The sequence below is a fragment of the Paramacrobiotus metropolitanus genome, unplaced genomic scaffold, assembly GCF_019649055.1.
Source record: "Paramacrobiotus metropolitanus isolate TYO unplaced genomic scaffold, Prichtersi_v1.0 Parri_scaffold0000224, whole genome shotgun sequence".
NCBI classification, from domain to species: Eukaryota; Metazoa; Tardigrada; class Eutardigrada; order Parachela; family Macrobiotidae; genus Paramacrobiotus; species Paramacrobiotus metropolitanus.
The window spans coordinates 78,768-103,379 of NW_026570444.1; the positions used below are offsets into that span (position 1 = coordinate 78,768).

Sequence of the window (24,612 nt, forward strand, 5' to 3'; positions counted from 1 at the left end):
AGGCGTACTTTCCATGTAACGCGTCCTTATATAATATTATAACAATCATTAAGTATCTACTCCGCAAATCATCAATAACACAGTGTATTGTAGACCGGAAATTCCGGTTTGGTATGGGGTAGATCATGCAGTTGCGCAGGCACCGGATAAATATGTCACCTTCAGCGCGGGATCTTGCTACAACTGTAAATAGGCATGATTTATTTAATCATTCATATAATATCAAGAGCAGACAACCCGGTTAAAGGAACTCAGCGCCCTGTCGGTCGGTGTCACAGAGAATATTAGCGATAACTGGGGAGAACCGATGTTAGTTGCGTCTTAATCACCCGATTTTTCATCGCTAAGTGCAGCTGATTTACCAAATACGAAAAAAGCAAGATTACAAGTTCCTTTAAACAAACAAGTGCACAAGTGTAAGCGGGGTTGGTATTAAAAGCATCGCATTACGGGAAAATCCATCTAAGCATGCCGTCAGCGTTTTTGATGTACATGCCATCTATACGCTGTACGTTCGATGCCATCTCTACGCAGTCACATACTGCTCCATGCGCATGCATTCTCGCTCTTCAGCATGCTTTCATAAGCCCGCTTCTGCGGCATATAGATAGTAAGTACTCAAAAGCACGGTATTAACAGTAAATACCCCTGTGCTGTACTTATGGTGCTTAGTCTTATACTGATACCACATACTGTATGTGCTGCTCATTTTGATTTCGTTTTGCACCCTATAAAATGAATTAATTCTCCAGTGTAAACCGCGTCACGCAGGTTGGTTTATGCAGTACAGTACCATTCTTCCCTGTCCTTCGTGGTTTATCACGGATTGAAAAACTGAGAGTGCTGTAGAGAGGGATTTATTTTATGCCATTGCATGCGAGACATTTGGCAGTTGGTGTTTGGCCGCAATTGTTTTGTTAAAGGAGATCGGTAAGAAAGTGTTTATTAGAGCGGATGAGAGTCGCTACACTTGGTTTTTGCTTCAGCGTTTAAGTTTGGAAAGAATGTAATCGGCAATATACATTCAGTTAACAAGGGTTGCGGGCGATGGTACACTACTTGATAGTTAAAATTTAAGCATTAAAAAGCAACCAAAATCTCTTCGGAAAAGCAGCAGGACGCGCTCCTCCAGTTATGTTCCAAATTTTACGGCAGATAAAATGTAAGAATTAACTTAACGCCGTACCAAATACTCCCAAGACTCCCGTCACTAGAGGATAAGAAGGGATACCTTCTTTGCCAAAAAATATTTCGAACAAAAATACTGGAATACTTTGAATTTTCTGTTTCTGTCATGAGCATTTACGGTTGGATTAGGGAAGCTGAACAATTGTACAATTGTATTTAACACGTGGGAGGAACTGCACCCACCAAACCGCCAACCGGGGCTTCCGGTCTGCGCTGCCTTCAGAAAGTGTTTACCTTGTACAGCAACAGAAAATTTTGTGTTTTCTTTTTTGTGGACTGAATACTCTTTTGCAAATCGGCCAATGATAAGCAGGAGTACCAAAGTCGTATACTAGTGCGTACCGCTATTTTTATTGGCTGTATAGCGTAACTGTTTTTGTCTAATTAGAGGTACTTACATGATGGACAGTAAGAAGCTGTACCGAATCCGTCAGCATACCGCGCAGAACGCTGTGTGGATTTTGGCTGTTGCCGTGCAAGCGTTATTTACGGTCTTGGAGTGGAGCGACTTCTGGCTGCAACCAGGGCCAGCCACCACGCAAAACAGATTCCTGTGTTTTTTCATCAACGCGCAATCAGCGCTGTGCGCGACCATTTCCCTGTTATGTTTAACCGCGTTGGCGCTGCACGGCCGACAACTGGTCAGAACGTTGGCCGAGATGCGGAGCGTCGTGATTTCCCTGGAGAAAGGTCACTGCGTGGAACGGCAGCTACGAACGGCCTGGATGGGCCTGCACGTGCTTGTCCTCGGGTTTTTAACGTACGCCCTGGTCCTTCTGCTGCAGCCGTTGGCCATAAGCCCGGACGATGCCAATACCACCAATTACGCTTTCTTTAATGTGTCGCCGCAGCAGCGCCAGACACTGCGCCAGACCATCAGAATCAGCGCAATGGCGATCATTCAAGGCGCTTACTCCACGGTGACTCTCCTGCTACTTAGATTTGGCTATACGGCAAAGTCCTTCAATCAGCAGTTGCGAGAATACTCCGCAAACAACCGACACCGCAGCAACATCCGCCGGATGGAAACGCTGGACGCCGCCATGGACCAGTCGTTCGACAGCACGGACGCCATCGTCGGCTGGCCGGCGGTGACGTTGTTTCTGGTCTGCTTCGTTGCCATTATGGAGGGTGTGGCACATATTGTGGAGTTTCCCAATGAGCTCGCTAGTGACAACATCGCTAGACTACTGGCTTTTCCGCTCTATTATGGCTGCCTCGTCATCTCTACCGTGCTACTGGCGGAATGGAGTGCGAAGCAGGTACGGTTACGCATCGTATCTGTCAGTACGTATCGACTGCGCGCCCCAGTTTCCTTTACACAATACTTACATGCGCAGTATTTCTAATATATTGTGGGTGGTCTAAATCCTTAACTACGTCAAAGCCTTAAAGGTAAAGTACAATCTTGCCCCGCATATTTCTGTCGTAAACATACAGATAGCGCGAATTTAGTACGACGATTGTAAATACACTACGCTTACTAGTATGTCGAAATACTCCTGTAAATATTTATCGATATTTTATATGGATATTTAAATTTATATTGATTATTTTAATTTATAAGGATATTTTATAATTTGGATCGATATTTAGCATGCATCAGCCGTGCCAAATGCATGTATGAGCGTAACTAGTGTGGCATGGAGCGCCGTAATATGGAGTTTGGCGTTTAACCCGTGAATTTGTATTTGTCGCTGGGTTTATCCGCTAGAAATTACGGAACAAGCTTGCACAATGATTAAAATTGATGAAAATATTATTTCCGCATAGGACGTTAATAAAAATAAATGAAGAATAGAATTAAAATAAATTTACTACCTTGTCTATTCAGCAGGTGTGCTCTCTGTGCTTTAGAGATTTGAAACAATTATAATATGGAGCCGGATGATCACTCAAAATAATGAGCAGCCCGTCCAGGAAAGCCGCCAGAATGGGAATGGGCAGGTAAGCAAAATCAGTATAGCACTAGTCTGCAATCGATACGTACTCTGTAGTACGTGCTACGTACTAACCTGGCGCATACTCTAAAACAAATCGTGTGCTGTGTTGTTTCTGCATATGTCTGTATTAGTTTTACGTACTCGTGAGTTGAGATTGTTCTCTTAATACAAGCAGCCTGTACAACGGCCAGGAGCGGAAGTGCCGTTACTAATCGCAGTTGCGGCACAATCGTTTACTGCTTAATTAGCAAATTTTGTCGCTGCAACAGGTGGGACTGGCATCGGGCGGAAAAACTGAGCCTATGGGTCATCCAATGCCGGATACCATCAGTCGCAATCGTTTACTCGTGGCGCCGTACGACAGCTTAACCTGCAAATATTACACCGCCGCGGAATTCTTCTTGTTGAACCGTGCCGCATTGCTGCAGGTAATCACTAATCAGCATATTCAGCGGTGACTGTTCTATACGGCCGGGATTTGCCCCGTACATAGCACCAAATTTGTGTACATTGACGGGAACATTCACCTTCGCACACTTCCAAACACTTTTTTGGGTTGTTTTTTGAAATTGTGTGGCCAAATGATTTGTATACATAGGCGTGAAATCGGTTTGTGCGCGCAACATCCGGTTGCGGAATTATCAGGGTAACAAAATTCCAAAAAGTTTAAATGCATTAAGGTGTACCAAAAGTGTCGTTATAGACCGATACCTTTCAAATTTTGCACATAAATGCACGTAACCATGAAGATCGGTCTTACACGGATCCAGACTTGTACGATTTTTTCAACTTTTTAAATGAATTTTAAAATTTGTGAAATTCATCTTAAAATTGTAAAAACATGCTAGAACAGTGGATCGGTGTAAGAACGATCGTCAGGGTTATGCGCATTTACGTGCAAAATTTGAAAGGGATCGGTCCATAGTGACACTTTTGGTACACCTGAATCCAGTAAAAGTTTTTAGAATTTTGTTACCCTCATAACTCCGCAGCCGGATATTGCGCGCGCGAACGGATTTCACACTTATGTATAAAATTCTTTCGGCTACAAAATCCCATAAAGCAATGCAGAAAAGTGTTTGGGAGTGCGCGACAGCGAAGGTTTCCGTGGATGTTTCGGTCCTGTGTACCGGGCCCAATCCCTTAATTAGTACTACACCATCTGCAAGTACAGTAACGCCAAAAGAATACATTAATTATCCTCCACCGGTGTAGAGAGTACTCTGCATGAACCGGCTGCACGGTACTTAGATGGCACAGTAGGTTTTATTACATTTAGCTCATCGTGTGTCGCTTTAGTAGAAATAGTACTTTTGTCGTGTATAAGCGTTCACGCTGGTTAGAGCTCCATGAACTATCTTTACTCTTCCACGCCTGTAAATGTCAGTCGGTAGGCCCTCGTACTCTCAAACTGTAACAGATAAATCACGGTGGAAATAGACGAACGAATCAGGAACACAGGAACTCAGGAATCCCTCAGGAACACGCTAACCACAACTTCCGGTCGTAAGTCCTGTGAGGATCGGCAAGAGCTAGGACGATTGTGTCACGAGCAAACCTGTATTCTATGCAATAATCCGGGAGCGACCATGTACATCAGAAGGAACAAGTATTGCTGTCTCTTTATCCAATTCACATCACAGTTCACAACGCTAGGAAATTGTAATTAGAAAGCAGTCTCAGAAGTAAATCTCAGACTACTGATGTCGATATTAGGAGTAACAGGAACTTATATAGACTTCGCGTTATGACATCATATACACCGCTAGTAAAAGAGAACAGCAAATCACAGAAGAGATTGACTAGATTATCCGTTTGTGTTGCAGGTGGAAGGCGGACAGTCAGCATCCGTACGTACATCCGGCGTGTGATCCTACTCCCACACGTCAACCCCACGAACGATGCTTGGCCGTGCCAATATAAACAATCCATCCCGCAACATCCCAGTGCGATTGTGCACTTTATCCATCCTGATCCCGATCCACCGCACAATCCACGTGTCCACCCGATGCCCGATGTGACTGTACGCCGCGATTCCCAGAGAGTTAGTGTGTGGAATCCTTGGCGAAGAGGCATCCGGAAGTCCACGGGTTTGGCAGGGCGGAGGTCCAAGGGGTTCCAGGAACTACTAATTACTACTACAATCTGTGCCGTTTGATAAATGGTGTTTGGATTACGGCATAAAGCTTTATTGAACGCTATGGCAAGATCTTAAAGTTGAATATGGTTTGTTGACGAAAACTACTATGTATTAATGCATTAAACGAACCCATGAATCATCCGACTGGTATTCTTACGAATTCTCGAATCCAGATTGCATCACAATAACAAGGTCAACAACAACAAACAAGCTAAACATAGTCGTATAAAAATGATGAGTACAAATTACTGGTAGATGAGACCAAATTTTAAACCAGCAAAAGGAATGACAGTAAGATCAACACGGCTTCGGTAAGGCAAAATCATCAAGCAACACAAAACCAGTAACAAGGTGAGATCAAGAAAACAAAAGATCAAGGACAAAGGTTATTCAAGGTTACTTGCCAGCGCTGGGAGCCAATGAAAACAACCCAGTAATACCCGAGCCAGACGCTGCAGCGGCATCCAAATGGCGAGAAACATCAGCGGCCATCTGTCGTCGGCGATCAGCATCCAATTCACGCTGCTGTTGCTGGGCCAGATAACCAGGCACAAAATTATGCTCAGCTGAACCAACGGGACCGGAAGGAGCGGACGGCGCACGTGGGCGATCAGCCGGTGAACGGTCGCGGGCATCGCGGACAATCGGCACTTCAGCAAGTGGCAACACATTTGGCGGCAAACCGGGAAATTCAGCATTAACCTGGGCCTGCTGCTGCATAGGTGGAATTACAGCCGGAGGAATAACAGGATCTAGGGCTGGCGGGCCATGTAGATTGACAGCAGGGTTGACAGCATCGGGCTGACCTGGAACCACAGCTCCGCCGACTTGGCCCTGATTCGGTGCATTCGCCGCTTGGTTTCCCGGGAAATCAACCTCCATGTCTGCGGCGGCAGCTTCCACTGGTGCAGCTGCGTTAGGAGCTCCATCAGGTATTTCAATAACCTCCGGTGCGCCCAAATGTCTCCCATTACGACGCCAGTGATCGTTTCCGCGACGGAGATTATTGTCTCCAAAATTCCGATGACTTCCTCGGCCGTACGGACAAAAGTTGCCACGGAAAGCACCACGGGCTCCACCACTTCCTCGGTGATTATAACCGGCATTATACTGTTGCTGCTGGTTGGAAGACGAATGAAAAATGGCGTCTACCAACTTATCAAAAGCTCGGTTAGGATCAGTAGGCGGCATGCCCAAACTAAAGAAAACTAGTGACCTTTAACGCTTAAAAGTGCAAGGAGAAAAGCATCAAAATCGCAGTCTACACACACTGAAAAACCCTACATTCCAGAAGGCCGAAACGAAAAATCCACAATGCCGATTTCTGCACGCTACACGCAAGCGATTTTATAGCTGCCTGCTTAAGTGAAAGTTTAAAATGCGGCAGATTCCATACAGGTATGAGAAACAGCCAATCAGCGCTTCGCGCTATATCCTTTTAATTCAACGTAATCAAAAATCAGATCTATCCAGGTACAACTGAAGATTCAACACCGATAACTATAGCACAAATGCAAATGCACAAAAGACCAGTGCATTGACTCAGCGCGCGGGCAAAATCGGAGAATAAATTTTGAAAATAAAACTAAAGAGCGCACCGTTCCCATTAATCGAAAACACAAATTGTGATCGCAACAGATTAATTCAGATCCATCGCCGTGGAATAGAATAAAAGACGGCGGTGTTTGCAAAAATAGGCAACGAAAAATAGGAAAATAAAAACGAGATGCTACACCCGTTTGCAGCAAGATTACCATTCAGCAGAGTGTGGCTGCTGCACCAAATTACGACTAACAGGAGCAATAGGCTGAGGGGCAACAGGTTGAACAACTACCGGAGCAACATAAGGTGGCTGTTCCTCAAATTCAGGCGAATCTTCCCGCGGGACAAATGCAATCGGGGCAACAACAATCGACGATGGAAGAACGACAGCTGGCTGCAAGGATGGCAACGGGTCAACGTCCATCTTTTCCAGATCCGAACCGTTATGGCCATCATCATCATCAACATCCATATCCTCCACTTCACCAGCAGCATCAGCATCAGTATCCTCACGACCAGACACCGCTGCGCTAACATCATTATCGTAGTGCTCCACTGAGACTTCAGAATCAGACGATGAAGAAGATGGGGACACCTCTTTGTATGGACGCTTTTCACCCCGAGTACGGAAGTTATACGGTCAAGCGGCGGAAGTGGATGCCTCCGGTTCAGTATTCTCTACAGCATTAGCGTCAGCAACCGCCTGACGCACAACCGCATCCGCCTGTTGGCGCTTGGCGATTTCTTGAAACAAGGCAACAAAAACAGGATTTAGATAAAGATACTGGCGGCGTAGTTCTAAGGCAATAGCTGTGGGCAAACGGCAAGTGATCTGACATAAGTCATAACGATTTATAAGAGATCCATTGGTATACAAAAAGCCAGACAAATATAACTCCGAATAACGAGGATGAAAACGATTAAGGCCAACAAAATATGCCTGCGAAATAACCACATCCTCACCATTCTTGTTTGCGATAGCCATTCTTGGAAATACTCCGGAGTGCGCTCGTTTGCGAGCCGTCTGCTTGGTCTTGAAGACCGGCCGCGGTGCATCCGGGTTATACGGTACATAGAGGATGCCCCCCTTACGCAGATGCTCCTCATCTGGCGTGAAACAAGAACCAACAATTAGCCGAAATACACGCTAATTGTACGGTTCATAGAAAGACACACAAGATCAACATAACGAAATTGGCCTGCTGGCTGCCGATGGGAGTAGAAACATACGCAGAAATAGCGAAGGTAAAGAGTACACACTATAGACAAGACGCTGTTATTATAGAATTACAAACCACAACAATACTACATTATGGGAATAATGGCAAGAATACCTCGCTTTGCACGCACTGACGGAGTCTCAGACGACGAGAGCTCCTCTTCAGTAAGATCTGGGGTACCGAGCTGCTTCTCTGCCTTCTTCAGCACTTTCTTGGGAGACAACTGACGGATCTCAACATCATGATCAGCAGGGAATGATCCGCGACGGTCATGACGGCGAACCACAGCTGCATTGCGTCGAGCAATAACACGACGCTTGGTCTCGCGATAACGGTTCTTCAGCGCATCAACCACTGCTTCTGTCCTACTGGTTGAAGGCTTGGGACTCTTTACCGCACCCACACTCCCCGATGGTCCAGGAGATTGAGCTGAAAACGCTGACTGTGGCGAGGTGCGACGAGAAACCCGTGCTCGCGTCACTCTACTGGAAGAGCGAGCTTCATCGCCATCTGGGGAATAACTAAAACTGAGTCCCGCCATTGTACGACTCGGGCGTGGTGTACGCGATGCAGTCTTTCTTGCAGTCTGCTTTTTAGCTGGTGGTGACATCTTAACGGATGAAAATGACAAATCGTAGAATAGGCAGGAAACAAATGCTAGAAAACTTGAAGACCCGAAGTGCAAATAAAAAGCACAACAGACAATCTGCACTGGCACCGACACCGAAAGTGCCCAACACGACAAACTGCCCGAACAGCGGTTGACCGGCGACACGTTGAATTTTGAATTTTTCAATTATTTGACCGTCAAAAGGCAAATAAGAGAAAGAACGAACTCTTACCACACCAATTTGAAAATTAAAACCGTAACATCTAAGATTTTCGTGAACACATACCTGCAGAGAACAAGAAAGACCGAGAGATAAACGGCCAAAACCAGAACACGCGGCTGGGAAATATTCAGAACACAGACCGGAAACTGCGCAGTTTCCTATAGTATTGCCATATTAGGGCGGCTGACAAGCGACAGAATGCCGGTTCGGCAGCACAGAAAATATCAGCTGTTCATTTCAACCATAAAAACCTGAAGAACCCTACAATATTTATCCTTTGCGGTGACGGGGTTTTTGTTTCTGTTGTTACTAGATTTCTTTTCTTTTATTTTGATCGTGATTATTTATAACCACCGCACATTATCATGTCAGCTCAACCTGTGGGACCAGCTGGAGATGTTGATTGTATGCATCCACCAGTGTAACGACAGCACCACGGTCTCCGATTTCTCCTGGAACTTAATCCAACGCAGTGAGGAACTCAATAGGATTACGCACAACATTGATTCCGTAGTTCCGACGGAATGCAGACAATCTGCCCAATGAGCCATCCTTGTCGGAAATCCACTCTCAGGTAACGAAGCAGTGTATAGTGTGCATCGTTTGACAAATCCAAAGTGTGAACATAGCGATTGTATTTATCCAACGTCATTTCCGAGCCGTTTTGATAGATCTTACCACGGAAGCGCAATCGACTCTCCGGATGTAATTCCACATAATCAGTGTCTGGATTGTAGGGGCAATGAATCAAACCAGATGGAGGAACGTAACTCTTTCCTCCACGAGCATAATCATACGGAGATGGCCGAATGCCACAATCCACCATGCGCATCGACCATTCAAATGTTGGCTCTGGCCATCCGACATGAGGATCCGAATTCACTGGCGGCTGTACGTCTGCCAAAACTTGCACGGAATCTTCCGTGGAACTCGTAGTATCCTCATGTTGATAGGAAGGATGTGACGGTACTTTCGGACGATGCATTGCAGCGGTATGTCAGACATTGTCAGCCGTTTAATCAGTGTAGAGAAAAAGCAAACTCGCACAAGATCAGGGACGACGAATGAATAACACTGATTTTACCGGTGCGAGTTTCGTTTTTACAGCTACCGTTAAGCAGTTTCAGCACCGCAGATGTCCCTGCAAGAGCAATAAACTCTACGTCATCGCGATCTAGCCAATGGCGACTATATTCAGTACCTTTGTACGTACGGCGACTTATTTGGGAATTTTCCAGGTAATCTAGTAAATCAAAGCATAAAATTTCAATTCTTTAGAATTTAAAAATAAAAGAAATGTACATATTTACACGGCCGCTTGGCCATTTAATCCAGATTATATAAGGTACAGATCCGGCAAAATTTCGCTAAATCAGACTTCATTTCAGGCCAGAAAAACCGAAGGTTTTTATATAAATATTCATACGGAGAGATGGCACTGCAATATTTGTGTAAAAGCCGGCGATGTGCTGACTCGGCTACTATTTTGCGCCATTGAAACGGGATCAGAATTTTTGGAATTCTTTTTAGTATATCCTCCTTCTCACCGTAATGGCAAATAATGCCTTTTATTTTCAGTACAAGAGGAAGATGCCAAGCTGCATACGGGGATTCCTCTAAGGTACAATCGCCATCGACAACTGCGTCCCAGATCATCATATCACTACACTCCATTTGTCGAAACTTCCCGAATTCCTGTTTGTCAAGGGCATCATCGGATATCACGCCCTGGGGCCAGAACTGCTCAATTGGACGCGCCCAAGCCGGGGCTGGGAGAATTCTATCCTCTACTGTAACTGGGGATGACTTCGATGATTGCGCCGGCACAATCTCCATTGCATTACAGGTAATGGGCGGGGAATCACTGGCCAACGGCTCAACTGGTTCCGATTGGCTCCCTCCCGGCTGGGATACACTCAGAATAGCCGGATCTCTATTATTTGTAACCATACGCTTTTTAACACCAACCGACGGGTCTCTTTTGCGCTTTTTGTCGTTCATTTGATTCACCAGTCTTTCAACAGGTTTAACCACACGCCCGGAGCGAGTCTTTAAAAGCGGTACTTCTTCCATCTGTTTATCCAGATATTCAGCATACTCAGCATCAAGACGCGACGATGCTGAGTCAACGGACGGAATCACCGGCGGCGGCGCGGGTGCCTCAACTAATTCATCAGGGCATTCCTTCTCCACACAGTCAAGCAACTTCGGTAAGTGCTCATCTTGTAGTATAGTATCAACGTCGCGGAAATTATACGGCTTTAAACGGCTAACGTGGACTGTGTCAGTTTTGACGTTCCCACGCCTATTACTCTTCACTACATAGTGCACCGGCCCTGACTGACGAACAATTTCCCATCCAGCAGTCCAACGGGGCATAAGGGATGGATTTTTCTCCACTTTCCGGTGTAGTACGTACACCAAGACTTGATCTCCGGCTTTATACGAAGTATGAGATACATTAGAATCATATCTAATTTTGTCTTTAAGCTTATGGCGAAACTCCTCTGCGTTCACTAAATTCAAAGCCTCACCAAGTCCACGTTGCATCTGCTGTACATAGACATGGGCGGGGATCACAAAATCCTCTTCGAATGGCAGGAAGTTATTCAACGGTAAGCGCATCTCGGTGCGGTGCATCAAAAAGAATGGTGTAAAGAACATTTTCGAACTTGATACGCATTTCGTTATAGTCATTTTGGAACTTCAACTTTTCATTTCTTTCCGCATCGAGACGGGCGTCCAAAGACATAGTGTTACCCATTTCATCAACTTTTGATTTTGTAGACGCAATTAAGGTACGGAGGCCCTGAAGCAACACCGGCATGGTTTTCCGTGCGATCAATCCCACATCCTGATCCGTTTCAGCCGCTGCAAGCTGCTCATCTACTTCCATAGCTTGAGCCAGGAAGTCCTCATCAGGTTGTTCGAAATCCTTTTCGGACACAAAACTGTGGAGTTTCATCTGTGCTGGATGGAATGTCATCGTTCCGCCACGAATGCCTTTGCCTGTCTTTGACTCAGATCCTTCAGATACATCCGCTTTATCCATGCCAGACAATGCTATCAGATTATTGTCTGATTGTGAAGACTGGGGCTCCGTTTGGCTCTCTGCCACACTCGGAGTTTCCGATATGGGTTCATCTAGCAGGGCACCGGACGCCTGGACCGAAATTTTCTCCCTAGTGCCACGCGTGACCCGTTCATTTGCGGCCTGCTTTTTTGGAGTTTTTCCTGTTGCTTTGGCTGCTACATGAGCTGCTTGCGCTGCTTGCCTGCGCTTACCCAAATTTTCCACATAACCAGCATGCCATTTATACGCATCCTGAACTGCTTTTGCGAACTGTTCATCAGTGATGTCCAGGTAAGCTTCTGGGATACACTCTTCGTGGTCTACCCACGTCTTGTAATATTTTGGCTGCTTTGTTTTTGGGTTAATGAACCGCTTAATTTCCTGATATTCCACCCACTCTTTTCCACAGAACGCATCTTGTGCTTCTGGTGGTTCAACATTCAGGGCTAAATACATTAATGCCAACGGTATTTCTTTGGTTTTAAATCGGAATCTGGTCTGAGCTAGTGCTCCTTCATATGCACCAATTATGACCTTATCTTCCGGTACTTTACGCGGTGGCGGACGAGTCTTTACGACTGTACCACCTGACATTTTACTGAATTTTTAAGATTAACCTTTGCGGTTATCTAAAACAGGAGTACAGCAGCGATTGTGCTACTGTTTCCGACGAATACCGTTATTGCTATTGTGCAATAACAATCACTTCCAAATCCTCCTTTGAGGTTTGAATTGTTCAGTGACAGTTTACTAACAGCCGACCTTTGCGGTTTCGGCTGTAACTAATCCCTAAAATTACCCTGCTGCACTTTGCGTGCTGCAGTAATTTTAAATTCACAGGTCAATCACCGTTTGCCGGTGTTTACCTTTTTCACGGTCAACTCTCTCTAGCTGCTGATTCTGGCTACCGCTTGCGGCTTGCCTTTATCAGTCTGCTGGAGATCGTTATCTCACCTGGCCACTGACAATGGCTCAGTGCTATTATCTGCTCTATCTGCAGGCCAGGTGCACTGACACTGCTGATTACGCTTTATTCGCCGCGGTTACTGCTTTGCGCAGACAACCCGGAAACTATCCGCAAAAATACTGATTTTTAACACAGCCGACCTTTAAGGTTTCGACTGTTAAATTCCTACGGTCCAATTTAATTAATTTTAATTTAATTGGCGAGGAAGCTCACCAGTGAGGAAGCTCACAATTGCGAGGAAGCTCGCCAAAAATAATTTAAATTAGGCCAGATCAGGAGCGCTGACCTCCTTCGGCGCACCTTTGCGGTTCGACGCCTTTCAAAAGGGACCACTTTTTACCAATAAATTACCATCAAACTTTCCACCAATAATTTTCTGTTACATCGGGAAAATTAAAAGACACCGGTGGGCGCCATGTCGTGTATAAGCGTTCACGCTGGTTAGAGCTCCATGAACTATCTTTACTCTTCCACGCCTGTAAATGTCAGTCGGTAGGCCCTCGTACTCTCAAACTGTAACAGATAAATCACGGTGGAAATAGACGAACGAATCAGGAACACAGGAACTCAGGAATCCCTCAGGAACCCGCTAACCACAACTTCCGGTCGTAAGTCCTGTGAGGATCGGCAAGAGCTAGGACGATTGTGTCACGAGCAAACCTGTATTCTATGCAATAATCCGGGAGCGACCATGTACATCAGAAGGAACAAGTATTGCTGTCTCTTTATCCAATTCACATCACAGTTCACAACGCTAGGAAATTGGAATTAGAAAGCAGTCTCAGAAGTAAATCTCAGACTACTGATGTCGATATTAGGAGTAACAGGAACTTATATAGACTTCGCGTTATGACATCATATACACCGCTAGTAAAAGAGAACAGCAAATCACAGAAGAGATTGACTAGATTATCCGTTTGTGTTGCAGGTGGAAGGCGGACAGTCAGCATCCGTACGTACATCCGGCGTGTGATCCTACTCCCACACGTCACTTTTTTGTTTACCCTTATTCTGATATGGTCAATACAGAACGCTGCGTACGTGGTGATGATTGCCTCGATTAATATATGGGCGCGCCGTGAAGTGCCGGCACCGGCCGCTCCTCCTGCTGCTGTCGGAAGCCAGTGAGTAGTGACCGCTTCGCAGCCGAGCACGGGAGGACATCGTCTCCACATCGCTTCGTGCCCGCCCTTTTACCGCACCTCTCCACTGCGGGATTTCGCGGCAGCTGCAATTATTCTGCCAACGTACCTATGATGCCTTGTAATTATACGCTTCTTGTTTGCTGTTGTCCTTTGAAAATCCTTATAGGGCATTTTAAAACTTCCTTACAGCTTGGGAGATAACGCTTTGGCTTAATTGTTAATGCCTCTAATTATTGTTAATTGTTGTGACGGAATAATTATGACGAGTACGCTTGAAGCTGCTACTGTAGCTGTTTATGGATCACAAGTGTCACGTACAGCACGCCGTATAAATGTCGCACACGAGTACTTATACAATAAGAAGAAGATTTATGAGTCCTTTTGGTTTTGTTAATTGGGACGACTAATCTACGACTTCTCTGCCGCCTTCCTGAGTACTAAACAATTACACTATTACTACAAAATTATTAAAAATACTGCTATACTTTTAAAGATCTGGGGAACACTGTGGCAGTCAGAATGCTCCACTACAAAAATATGCACTTATACAAAAACGTAAAATTAGCGTGTAATGACACTGTCTGGCGTTTACGGGCGCGTTTCCTGACCCGGTCCATCATTCCATTGCAAATACACGTCGCTTCATTGTTTTACAGTATTTTCTCCGTCGAATACAATTTCACGGGGCATACGAAGGACCCGCCATCTGTCAGCAGTGTTCATTGTCTTCGAGATCATATGCTGTAATGAGTGTAATCCGATCCGAGCAGATGTTTGTATTGGGGCATCACGTTACTGCCATTTTTTTTTTGCTCTTAAGAAAATGTTTTGCCCACACTTTTAGAATCATCAGAACACGCGAAAATTACATGCAATCCGACTGCTTGCATGTAATTTTCGCGTGTTCTGATGATTAATTAAAAATTAATGTACGCAGTAATCAAAAATTTATGCAGGTTCAGGGGAATAAAATGTGAACAAGTGCGTGTAAGCAGACTGATGCCGTACGTTGATAAATGCTGCCCCAATTAAATGGCCGCAATAACAACTGAATCAAGGTAGAGTACCTCATGATGTACTCTGTACATGTTTGAATTTTGAGTAAGTTGTTTTGAAGAAACGGGCGGTATTGGAGGATGTCCCGGAACGAAAATTCTTAAATTCCCTAATTCTTAACCCCTTTCCTATTATTCAGCCGAAAAATGGTTAGTGAATATCGACTTACAATTTCGGATATACCGTATATAGTGATCGTTATTTGTTGTTTTAATGATTAGAACTGCCAATTTACAGTGACCGTATTCGGCCAAGACACTGGAGAGTTGAGACCCTACGCCTCCAATTCTCACGAAATCCACAAACAGATCGTTTGAAAACAAAATTCTTAACGATTCATGAGGAACTGCTCTGGGTCAAACTCGTTTCTGTAAGGACAATATCTTAGCTAGACTGCCCAGTTTATCCGGCCTTTCGTGCTGCCGCCTTTCGCGCAGCAAAAAAACAGTAAGGCCTCGTCCCGAATTCAAAGTCAATCTCGTTGCGATACAGCAACTCCACCTCGCGAGGTGGCTTTGCGTATCGTATCTGTAGGCGTGGCCACTGCATACAGCCACCTCGTGCGGTTGAGCTACCGTACTATAGCGAGATTCGCTTCGAATTCGGGACAAGGCCTAAGTAAAACAGCGAAAAATAAACAGATAAAAAACTGGTTCTTTCAAAAACCAAAAAATTTCCCTAACGTAACGTCACAAAACTTGCTGACCGTATAGCTCAATCTCCGCAAGCGCCATGCCAAACAAAAATTAATCAGTTGAAAAATAAGGCGAATATTTTGCTGAAACAGAAAAAAATTATTCAAATATCACGTACTGGAAAGAACTGCCACGAGATTCTGACTCCAGCGAGCTGGGCCACAATAATTATTTGTACAATTTCAGTTCGCATTATTTTTAGCAAGTACGGTTTATTTCCCGAGACATATTTTGTTGTTTTATGTAGTCAATAAAATGTTTTAAAGAATGAGTCTTAACAGTTCACGATGCGACCAGTGGTTCATGGGAAATTAACCGAAAACGAAGAGGGCCATTTTATTCTGCCACCCGGGTGATTACTCACGTAAGCAACTGAGTAGGAACGAGTGTGTACTATGTACTATGCAATCCAGTTGTGCGAGTAAAGGTATTAAGAAAATAGCAAGTAGATTATTAAACCGGGTTACCGACATTAAATTTTATCGTCACATTGACGAAAAGTGCGGTGGCATTGGCGCCGAATTACTGTAATGACACCTGGCAACCGGAAACCGTCGACAAACGGCAGTTGGCTAGCTAGGAATATTAATTATTCCGGTGTTCTTGACAGTCAAATTAGATTTCAATACAGCTACTTCTCCCGTTGCTGGACCAACCGAGCATGCCAAGCGTCCGTGAGTGTTTGCTGGCCGTTTGCGTTGTGGCGGTCATCCAGGGCAGCCTCGCCCAGTGACAGTACAACCAGCCTGATCCGAATCAGTATGAGCATCTGCCTGGCTTCGCTCGTCAGATGGCGCCCCAGCCACACTACGCCGAGGACTACGCCTACGGATACGGATATGGGCGGGGCATGCCCGCGCCGGACAGCGCCTACGCCATGGCGGCACAGCGCTCCGACCAACGGGGCTCGTTCATGATGATACCAAATCGCAGGGGATAAGCCTTGTTAGTCAGTTACCCAGTTTATTATACAGACGTCAAAGTACGTTTGATGCCATCCTCGTAATAACCCATGCTTACTCGTCCAACGACACTGTTAGCTGTTTTCGTGGTCGTTGTACGACCGATTGCTAAAAGTCCCGCTCCGTGTACGTACTACCGCTCAAAAGCTCACTACTCTGTATGTAATCTGGGACGCGCTACACGTGCACGTACGACGACGTTCGCCAAAGGGTCGATCGAGATCATACGGCCGTTGATACGCCTATCGAGTTTCTTACACGTACACGTTAATTGTACGTTTTTCTTATCCTGTAAGTGCGAGCATTTTTACTGTTTCAGTGCTGAGTGTTCCTGAGATCCGAATATTAAACAGCAATGATTAATCAGTATTATCTTCATTTTTAATGTACCACAGTAATATTTCCCTTCATAGAAGTAAGTACTGGGAAAGGCTTTTGGTGCAGATGTCAAGTATTTATTTCCAATAACCCAGAATAATTAGTAATAATAATCGTAATGTTAAATCACGTGTACACTATACCGACTATACACGTACAGCAGAGAACTCGTCCAAATTAACACAATCACACTGACTTGTTTAATGGAATTTATTTCTCAATATGTACAAAGTGAGCTTCGCTCAGCAGTTATAATCAAATGAAGAATTTGTCCCAATTAACGTGAGAAGGGACTGACTTGTTTTATAACGGTATTGTATACAGTACTCATTTGCCACAACACGCATAGGACGTACAATACACAAGCACTTGCGATCCGTATAATAATTATAAAGAGCTACAGTAGCAGCTTCAAGCGTGCTCGTTAAATCATTCCGTCACAATAATTAAAGTCTAGACTACAGTCTGTAATTTAGTAATTGACAACGTGAAGGCGTTACTCCCCAAACTGTAAGATAAGTTTAAAATTGCCCTCAAAGGATTTTCAAAAGAAAACAACAAACAAGAAGCAGTACTCATACAACTGCAAGGCATTATGCCTGTAGTTGCGTGATTAAATTATTTTAGTTTCACGACAGCGACAAAATAATATTCTCCCACGTTGTTCATCGGCGAAGCGGTCCCTAGTGTCAGCCAACTGCAGCACGAGCGACCAGTGCGGGAGCTGCCCGGCGCGCCCACATAAACGAGACGATCGTCAGCACGTACGCAGCCATCTGCAAGATCAGTACGCCGAAAGAATTAATATCTACTCTGTAAGTTCAACGTTTATTGCCTTATCTGTAGTACACATAACACCTTTTACCTTTTTTGCACTTATACTGGCATGGTCAGGTCAATACAGAACGTAGACTGCTAAAAGGTCACAAAACAGTCACCGCTGGATATGCTGATTACCTGCTGCAATGCGGCGCGGTTCAACCCGAAGAATTTTGCGGCAGAGTAATATTTGCAGGTTAACCTGTACGGCGCCAACTCAGCCAAGAGGGAACGATGGCGACTGATGGTATCCACCGTTGGATGACCGTTAGGCGCGCTTGGTCCGCTCGATGCCAGCGCCACCTAGCAAAATGACCGAATTAGCTAATTAACCAGTAAATTATTGTGCAGTAATTACGGTTATGATCGGCAATTTTATACATTGTTCCGAAAACCGTCTGCGCGCCCAACATCCGGTTGCCAAGATATGGCGAACTAAAATGGGCGAAAAGTTAAATGCATTGGTGTATTATACCAAAAGTCTAGTTATTACCCGTTCTTTTTAAACTTTGCTGCAACAGACTCATGATCATAAAGTCAAAAGTGAACCAGTATCAGATCCATAGCATTTTTTCCAATTTAAAAATGAATTTCAAAATTTTTAAAATCCATTTTAAAATTATGGGAAAATGCTACGAACCTGAAATTGGTTCACATTCGACTTTATGACCATGTGTGTTTTGCATCAAAGTTTCGAGAAGATCGAGTGAAAACCAGACTTTTTTTACACAACGATGCATTTAAACTTTTCACCCATTGTATTACGCCTTATCTCGGCAACCGGATGTTGGGCCCGCAAACTTTTGTTAGAACAGTGTATACCAATCATTAAGCTTTAGAATGACATAAAGTATTATAAAAAAGTGGTTCGGAGTGCGCGAAAGCAAAAGTTTTAGTGTATGTATCCCATTTTCGACACCATGTACCGGGCCATTTCCCTTAATAGAAATACATTATATAGCCAGATAATTTGTATGCAAAGGGGTGAGCATCATTTGTGCGCACAACATCCGGTTGGGAACCTACTGTATAATTGTAAGAAATCCCCGAAAGCTAAAACGCACTAACGTGTACTAAAAGTCTCATCATGAACCGATCTTCTTTAAATTCTGCAAAAGAGTGCGCATGAGCACAAAGATTATTCTTTCACCGATCCATTGTTACAGCATTTTTCGCGGCCTGCACTTTCGTGTCCCTAATTCATGGTTGCAATTCATCTTCCGGACATAAGGCATCAAATTATACATAACAGTTAAAGTGCATCGCTGGATTTAGAATGTTATACATAGGAGTTCGTAAAATTAATGCGCAGAAAACAAACATACCACAGAATTTTTTTTAAATATTCGTCTGGACATTTTTTAAAAACATTTGTTTTTAAAAATTCGTTTTTTTAAAAAAAAACATTTTTAAAAACATTTTTTAAACATAATTGTAACATCATTTTTTTAAAACAGTCATTTTCTTTACGAACTACGTATTGATTACGGACTAGCACTGTACTGTTTTCACTGTATTTTGCCTACCTGCCCAGAGTGGCGGCTTTCTTGGATGGACTGCTCATTATATTGACTCATGATCCGGTACCATGTTTTAATTGCTTCGAACCTCTAAAACACGGAGAGCAAACCTGCTGTTTTGGCAAAGGTAGGAAATAAATACATTTAATTAACGTCCTATGCGGGAATTATACGGTATAGTGCATATGTTAGTGCTGTGTGTTAAAGGGAAAATGGGCGCGCGGTTATTACGTACTGCGTAGCAGCTACAGATACGATGCGTAACCGTACCTGCTCCGCACTCCACTCCGCTAACAGCACAGTAGAAAGGACGAGGCAGCCGTAATAGAGCGGAAAAGTTAACAGTCTAGCGATAGCGCCACCAGTAAGGTCATCGGAAAACTGTACAACATGCGCCACAGTCTGCATGATCACGACGAAGAAGACCGTGAATAGCGTCACCACCGGCCAGCCGACGATGGCGTTCGTGCCGACGAACAGCTGGTCCACGGAGGCGTCCAGTGTTTCCAACCGGCGGAGGTTGTTGCGGCGTTGGTTGCTGCAATACTGCCGCAACACTTGGTTGAAGGACTTGGCCGTAAAACCGAATCCCAGTAGCAGGAGTGTCAGCGCGGAATGGACGCCTTGCACGACAGCCATGTCGCTGACTCCGATGGTCAGACGCAGTGTCTGGCGCTGCTGCGGCGACACGTTGAAGAACGCGTAATTCGTCGCACTGGCATCGTCCGGGCTCGTTGCCAACGGTTGCAGCAAAATGACCAGGGCGTACGTTAGAAACCCGAGAACCAGCACGTGTAGGCCGATCCAGGCCATTCGCAGCTGTTGTTCCACGTGGTGACCTTTCTCCAAGGCAATCACGACGCCTTTCATGTCGGCCAGCGTTTTGGCCAGTTGTCGGCCGTGGACTGCCAACGCTGTTAAGCATAACAGGGAAATGGTCGCGCACAGCTGTGATTGCGCGTTAATGAAGAAACACAAGAATCCGCTGTCGCATGTGAAGATGTCCGGCGTGGCGACTGGCGCTGGTTGCAGCCAGAGGTCGCTCCATTCCAAGACCGTAAATAACGCTTGCACGGCAACAGCCAGAATCCAGACCGCATACTGCACGACACGCTGACGGACCCGGTACAGGCCATCATTAATTTTAGTTACCTGTAACCAGATTACAACAGGTATCGCTGTGACAAACAAAAAGCAATACGCTCAGTAAGACGTCGGGGCATCACATACGTAAACCGCTTCACCAAACAGTACAGTACCTAATCCAGAACTATAATTATTGCCGGATATAAAATCCAAATGGACAGTAGAAATCGCATCAAAGAAAGGTCATCGGTAAGTACCATAACTGTACAATGCTGGTACGCACTGCATCCAAACGACTCTTATAAGAAAAGCATCACCAACGGCAACGTGCACCAGCGCGGCATACAGTATTCATAACAGAGCGACCTTTGTCGTTCCTGTACGTGCTTATTGTTAGCAGCACATTACAGATGTATATCAGTCTGTGCCGGCGCCAATAAAGCGGGACAAACACACGTAATCAGATTTTTTTATTGCTGTACCAGGCAAACAGTCACTGAATGTAGCGTAGACCGGAAATCCCGTTTTGGTGGGTGCAGTTGAGCCGACAAATCGCATTAATTTGTTCACCAACCAAAATCAAACCGTAAATGCTCATAATAGAAATAGTAAGTAGGCAGGTCCGGCGTTACCATCGATGCATGCAAATCAGCTGGTCGTGCATCGTCAGGCTAGAAGGGGCTGTTACCAAGAAAATTACTTGGAATATTTTAACTATGTCGGCCGTCTACCAGTAATGCGCTCGCATCTCTTGCCGGCCAAGACAAAAACCGGTGCACAGCCGCGCACGCGCCAATTGATTTTATACTGATTTGATTATTCATTTTATACAGGTTTGATTGATTTTAATTTTTTTTATTTTTTAATTTAATTAATTTTTTTACTGTATTATCCAAACCGGTGTTCGTCTGCCTGGAAAATTAAAAACCTATCCGATAAGTTAACTCGTACAGATACTCGTAATTATTAACGTACAGTGTACTGAAGGTACGGCCTTCACTGGTTGAAATCTGCAGTCACTGAATTACTGACAGAAAGGTCACTCTCCGAGATCCAATCTGACATCTCATATGCGCTAGCTGGCGACTGTTTTGTTTATTGTTACAAGCTCAACCTCGGCCTCCGGCCTCGGTTGAGAATGTTTAGAACTGATGAAAGATTTAGGAAGCGGAATTTAATTGGATCGGAAAAGCGGTTGTTTTGGATTATACACGTTCCGTTAATACTGGTTTAATTCATTGTTAACAAAATCACAGCAAAGCTGCCAATAAAAACAACATCGGGCACTAATTATTCCCGACCAGCCAATCTAAGTGTTAACACGATCCTTTAATTATAACGGAACGTGTATACATATACAGTACTTCTATTTATGGAAGTGTCATCGCTAAAATCGTCATCTACAAAGAAGGTTGAGCCAAATAACATATCAGCAAAAAATGCTATTAATAACATATCAGCCAAACCCCTCCTCCTCTGTCTGACCAAAAAAATTCCCTTTTTTGTATGATCGGTGAAAATCCTTACACCTCTGTCTAACCGCCAAAAATCCCATCCTCTCTGTTCTAACCGGCGAAAATCCCTGTACCTCTATCTGACCGGCAAAAATCCCTGTATTTCTATCTGATCGGCGAAAATTCCTGTGCTTATATCTGACCGGCGAAAATCCCTTCCTCTCTGTCTCACCGGCAAGAATACCATCAGAAATTATATCGTCCAGTCGGGAATTTGCGGATTACAGGGGCATTTATTGTGCTCATCGTATTCCCTTCTCTTTAATAATACGTACAGTACTTATGTTAGTTGTTGTATGTATTTTGCCCGTTAGGGCACAGTTATCCTTTTCTTCTTTCCGCCAGTGAAATGAAATGCCGCTCATATAATGTTATGCTAAGTGTTAGCAGTTTTGTTCGAAAAGTTATATATTTCCGCCAATCAGCTATTAGGTACCTTATGTTAAGCCAATCAGCGAAATTCTGTTATAGTTATTGTTATGATGTCCGTATTTGTTACTATTCCTTATCCCGTTATTCAGGCTGTTCTTTTAGAGAAGACGTCCTTTTGCATTATATCTTATTGTATTAAAGGAAGGAAAATAGATTTTTTGTTTAGCTGTTTTTATGATTTTCACATTTGTTCAATGTCCTTGCCGTTTTTTTTTTGGAAAAATAATGGGTGGCTTTTGCCTGCTTTATAATAGTTTATGTAGATTCTGGTTGGATATGCTGAGTAATGATCCCGGATTGGCACTACGTAGTACGTACACGGGATGATCCCGTAATGTGGTGCCAATCGCATTCTATACCACAGTAAAACAGGCAATAAGGAAAATTTGTTAGAAAACTTTTTTGAAATTTTATGACACGATTCTGGCAAACTGAGATCGCCCGTTTCTTCCTACGCGATTTTACGAATTTTTCAAGCTAAGCTGTGAAAATGGGTGTTGGGTGGTTTAGGTTTCTATAAAGGGTAAAGAAACGGCGTTGGTAGTATTGTTATAGTCTTAGGATGTTGCTATGTCACAATGAAACAGCCAATTAGCGAAATTTGTTTCGAAAACGTTTTCGAAATTCCATTAAAGAGATTTTGGTAATTGAATTTGCCTGTGCCAATCTACACGATTTTACGAATTTTTCAAGCTATCGTGTGAAAATGGGCGTTGGGTGGTTAAGGTTTCCATAAAGGCTAAAGAAACGGCGTTGGCAGGATTGTTAGTATAATACACCCCGCTTCTACCGCTTCAGTTATCCGTATGGACTTTCGCGTCATAACTGAAAAGGGCTTTTAAACCGCTACATTTATACTTTCCGGTACCGACTGATGTTGGCACATGCACGATGTATCGTGTCAGATTTATCGGTAATCAAGAAGCGCAGGAATGACAGTAAAATGTACAACATTAATAATCCCTCTCGTTGCGTACTGTTAAGGTGATTTTAAATTCAAGTCAGATTTTGGCTTAAAAAAACTAACCAACAAATTTCCCCGTTTAAGTTTTGTGAAATTAAACGAAACCCTGTGAGCTCCTTTAAATAAAGAAAGTCCACAGCTTTACACGCAATCGCAAATTATGAGCTATTCCAAAAAAACAGGCTTTTGATCAGATAACACTTCATCTGTGTTCAACGAAAGGGAATTTGTTTTTGGGTAACTGATATCACATGTTTTGATTATTTGGCAGACATTTATACCATTTTGCGTGCTTTTTGTTTTAGTAAATTTTGATAATTTTTTCGGGTTTCTGTGGTTTTGTGCAAGTATGAGTAATACGCAGAAGTGGGAACTTCAATTATTTTAAAGGTATTACATAGGTATGTACATTCACGTATGATGTACGAATACATACTCATTTGCACAATACTCCCGTCACTGTATTATCACAATTAAGTAAATAGAAATTAGCGAATACATGTCATGTACAGATACCTGCACCAGGGTGCAGGTATACATAAATGTAGCATTTTAAAAACCCCCTGTTCACCCATGACGCGGAGATGCATGGAGCACTGCAGCGGCACATGGGATGTGTACAATGCGCTGCTGACTTCCCCTTTCCTTTTCTGTACGTTGAACATGTATGTCCTGAATTATCTTAGCACGGCTGCTAATTACCGTTCACATTTATTTGAAAAGTCTTATTCGCATGCACATTGCGCACGTAAAATGCCATCCGTAGTAATATAATGCAGAAATTCAGATTTCAGTAAAACAGATTCCGTCTCCAAACTTAGTTTCATGTCCAGTGTAAGGACACGGCTTAAACATCCATGTGGGGTACATACTGTATATCTGCTGAATCCATACATCTGCTGCCAAAACCGTTTTATTGTCAGTACATAGTTTAAGGAACATCAAACGCATGCGCGAGATAAAATTGTTTTCTTTCAAAAATTCTCGTTGGACAGACTAAGAAAAATCATGAGAAAAATACCGCGATGATGCTCAGATTAAAAATCTCGCAGGTGTCACTTAATAGTGACCTTTGTACTGTTTACGCCAACGATATACTGGTATGTATGGCCTGCAGAGTTTATTTTGTACAGCG

General features: G+C 43.9%; 1 protein-coding gene across 2 annotated transcripts; it reads left to right on the forward strand.

The window, feature by feature from the left end:
- Window positions 1-692: 692 nt before the first annotated feature.
- On the forward strand, window positions 693-14,424 carry LOC129601259 (uncharacterized). Of its 2 annotated transcripts, none has more exons than XM_055500018.1 (5): window positions 693-930; window positions 1,577-2,450; window positions 3,046-3,135; window positions 3,401-3,559; window positions 4,958-5,394. In XM_055500018.1, the coding sequence occupies exons 1-5, from the start codon at window positions 875-877 to the stop codon at window positions 5,000-5,002; spliced, it is 1,224 nt and encodes a 407-aa protein (XP_055355993.1). In that variant the 5' UTR covers window positions 693-874; the 3' UTR covers window positions 5,003-5,394. The 2 variants fall into 2 exon arrangements, with proteins under 2 accessions (XP_055355993.1, XP_055355992.1); XM_055500017.1 differs by lacking the exon at window positions 4,958-5,394 and adding an exon at window positions 13,936-14,424 and having other exon boundaries at window positions 701-930.
- The last annotated feature ends 10,188 nt before the right edge of the window (window positions 14,425-24,612 follow it).

Bases quoted from the DNA above. Each gene is read 5' to 3' on its own strand.
- LOC129601259 (XM_055500017.1), top strand. From the start codon at position 875: ATGCGAGACATTTGGCAGTTGGTGTTTGGCCGCAATTGTTTTGTTAAA. The intron at 931-1,576 runs GTAAGAAAGTGT...TTGTCTAATTAG, and splicing joins TGTTTTGTTAAAGGAGATCG to AGGTACTTACATGATGGACA. The intron at 2,451-3,045 runs GTACGGTTACGC...TCTGTGCTTTAG, and splicing joins CGGAATGGAGTGCGAAGCAG to AGATTTGAAACAATTATAAT.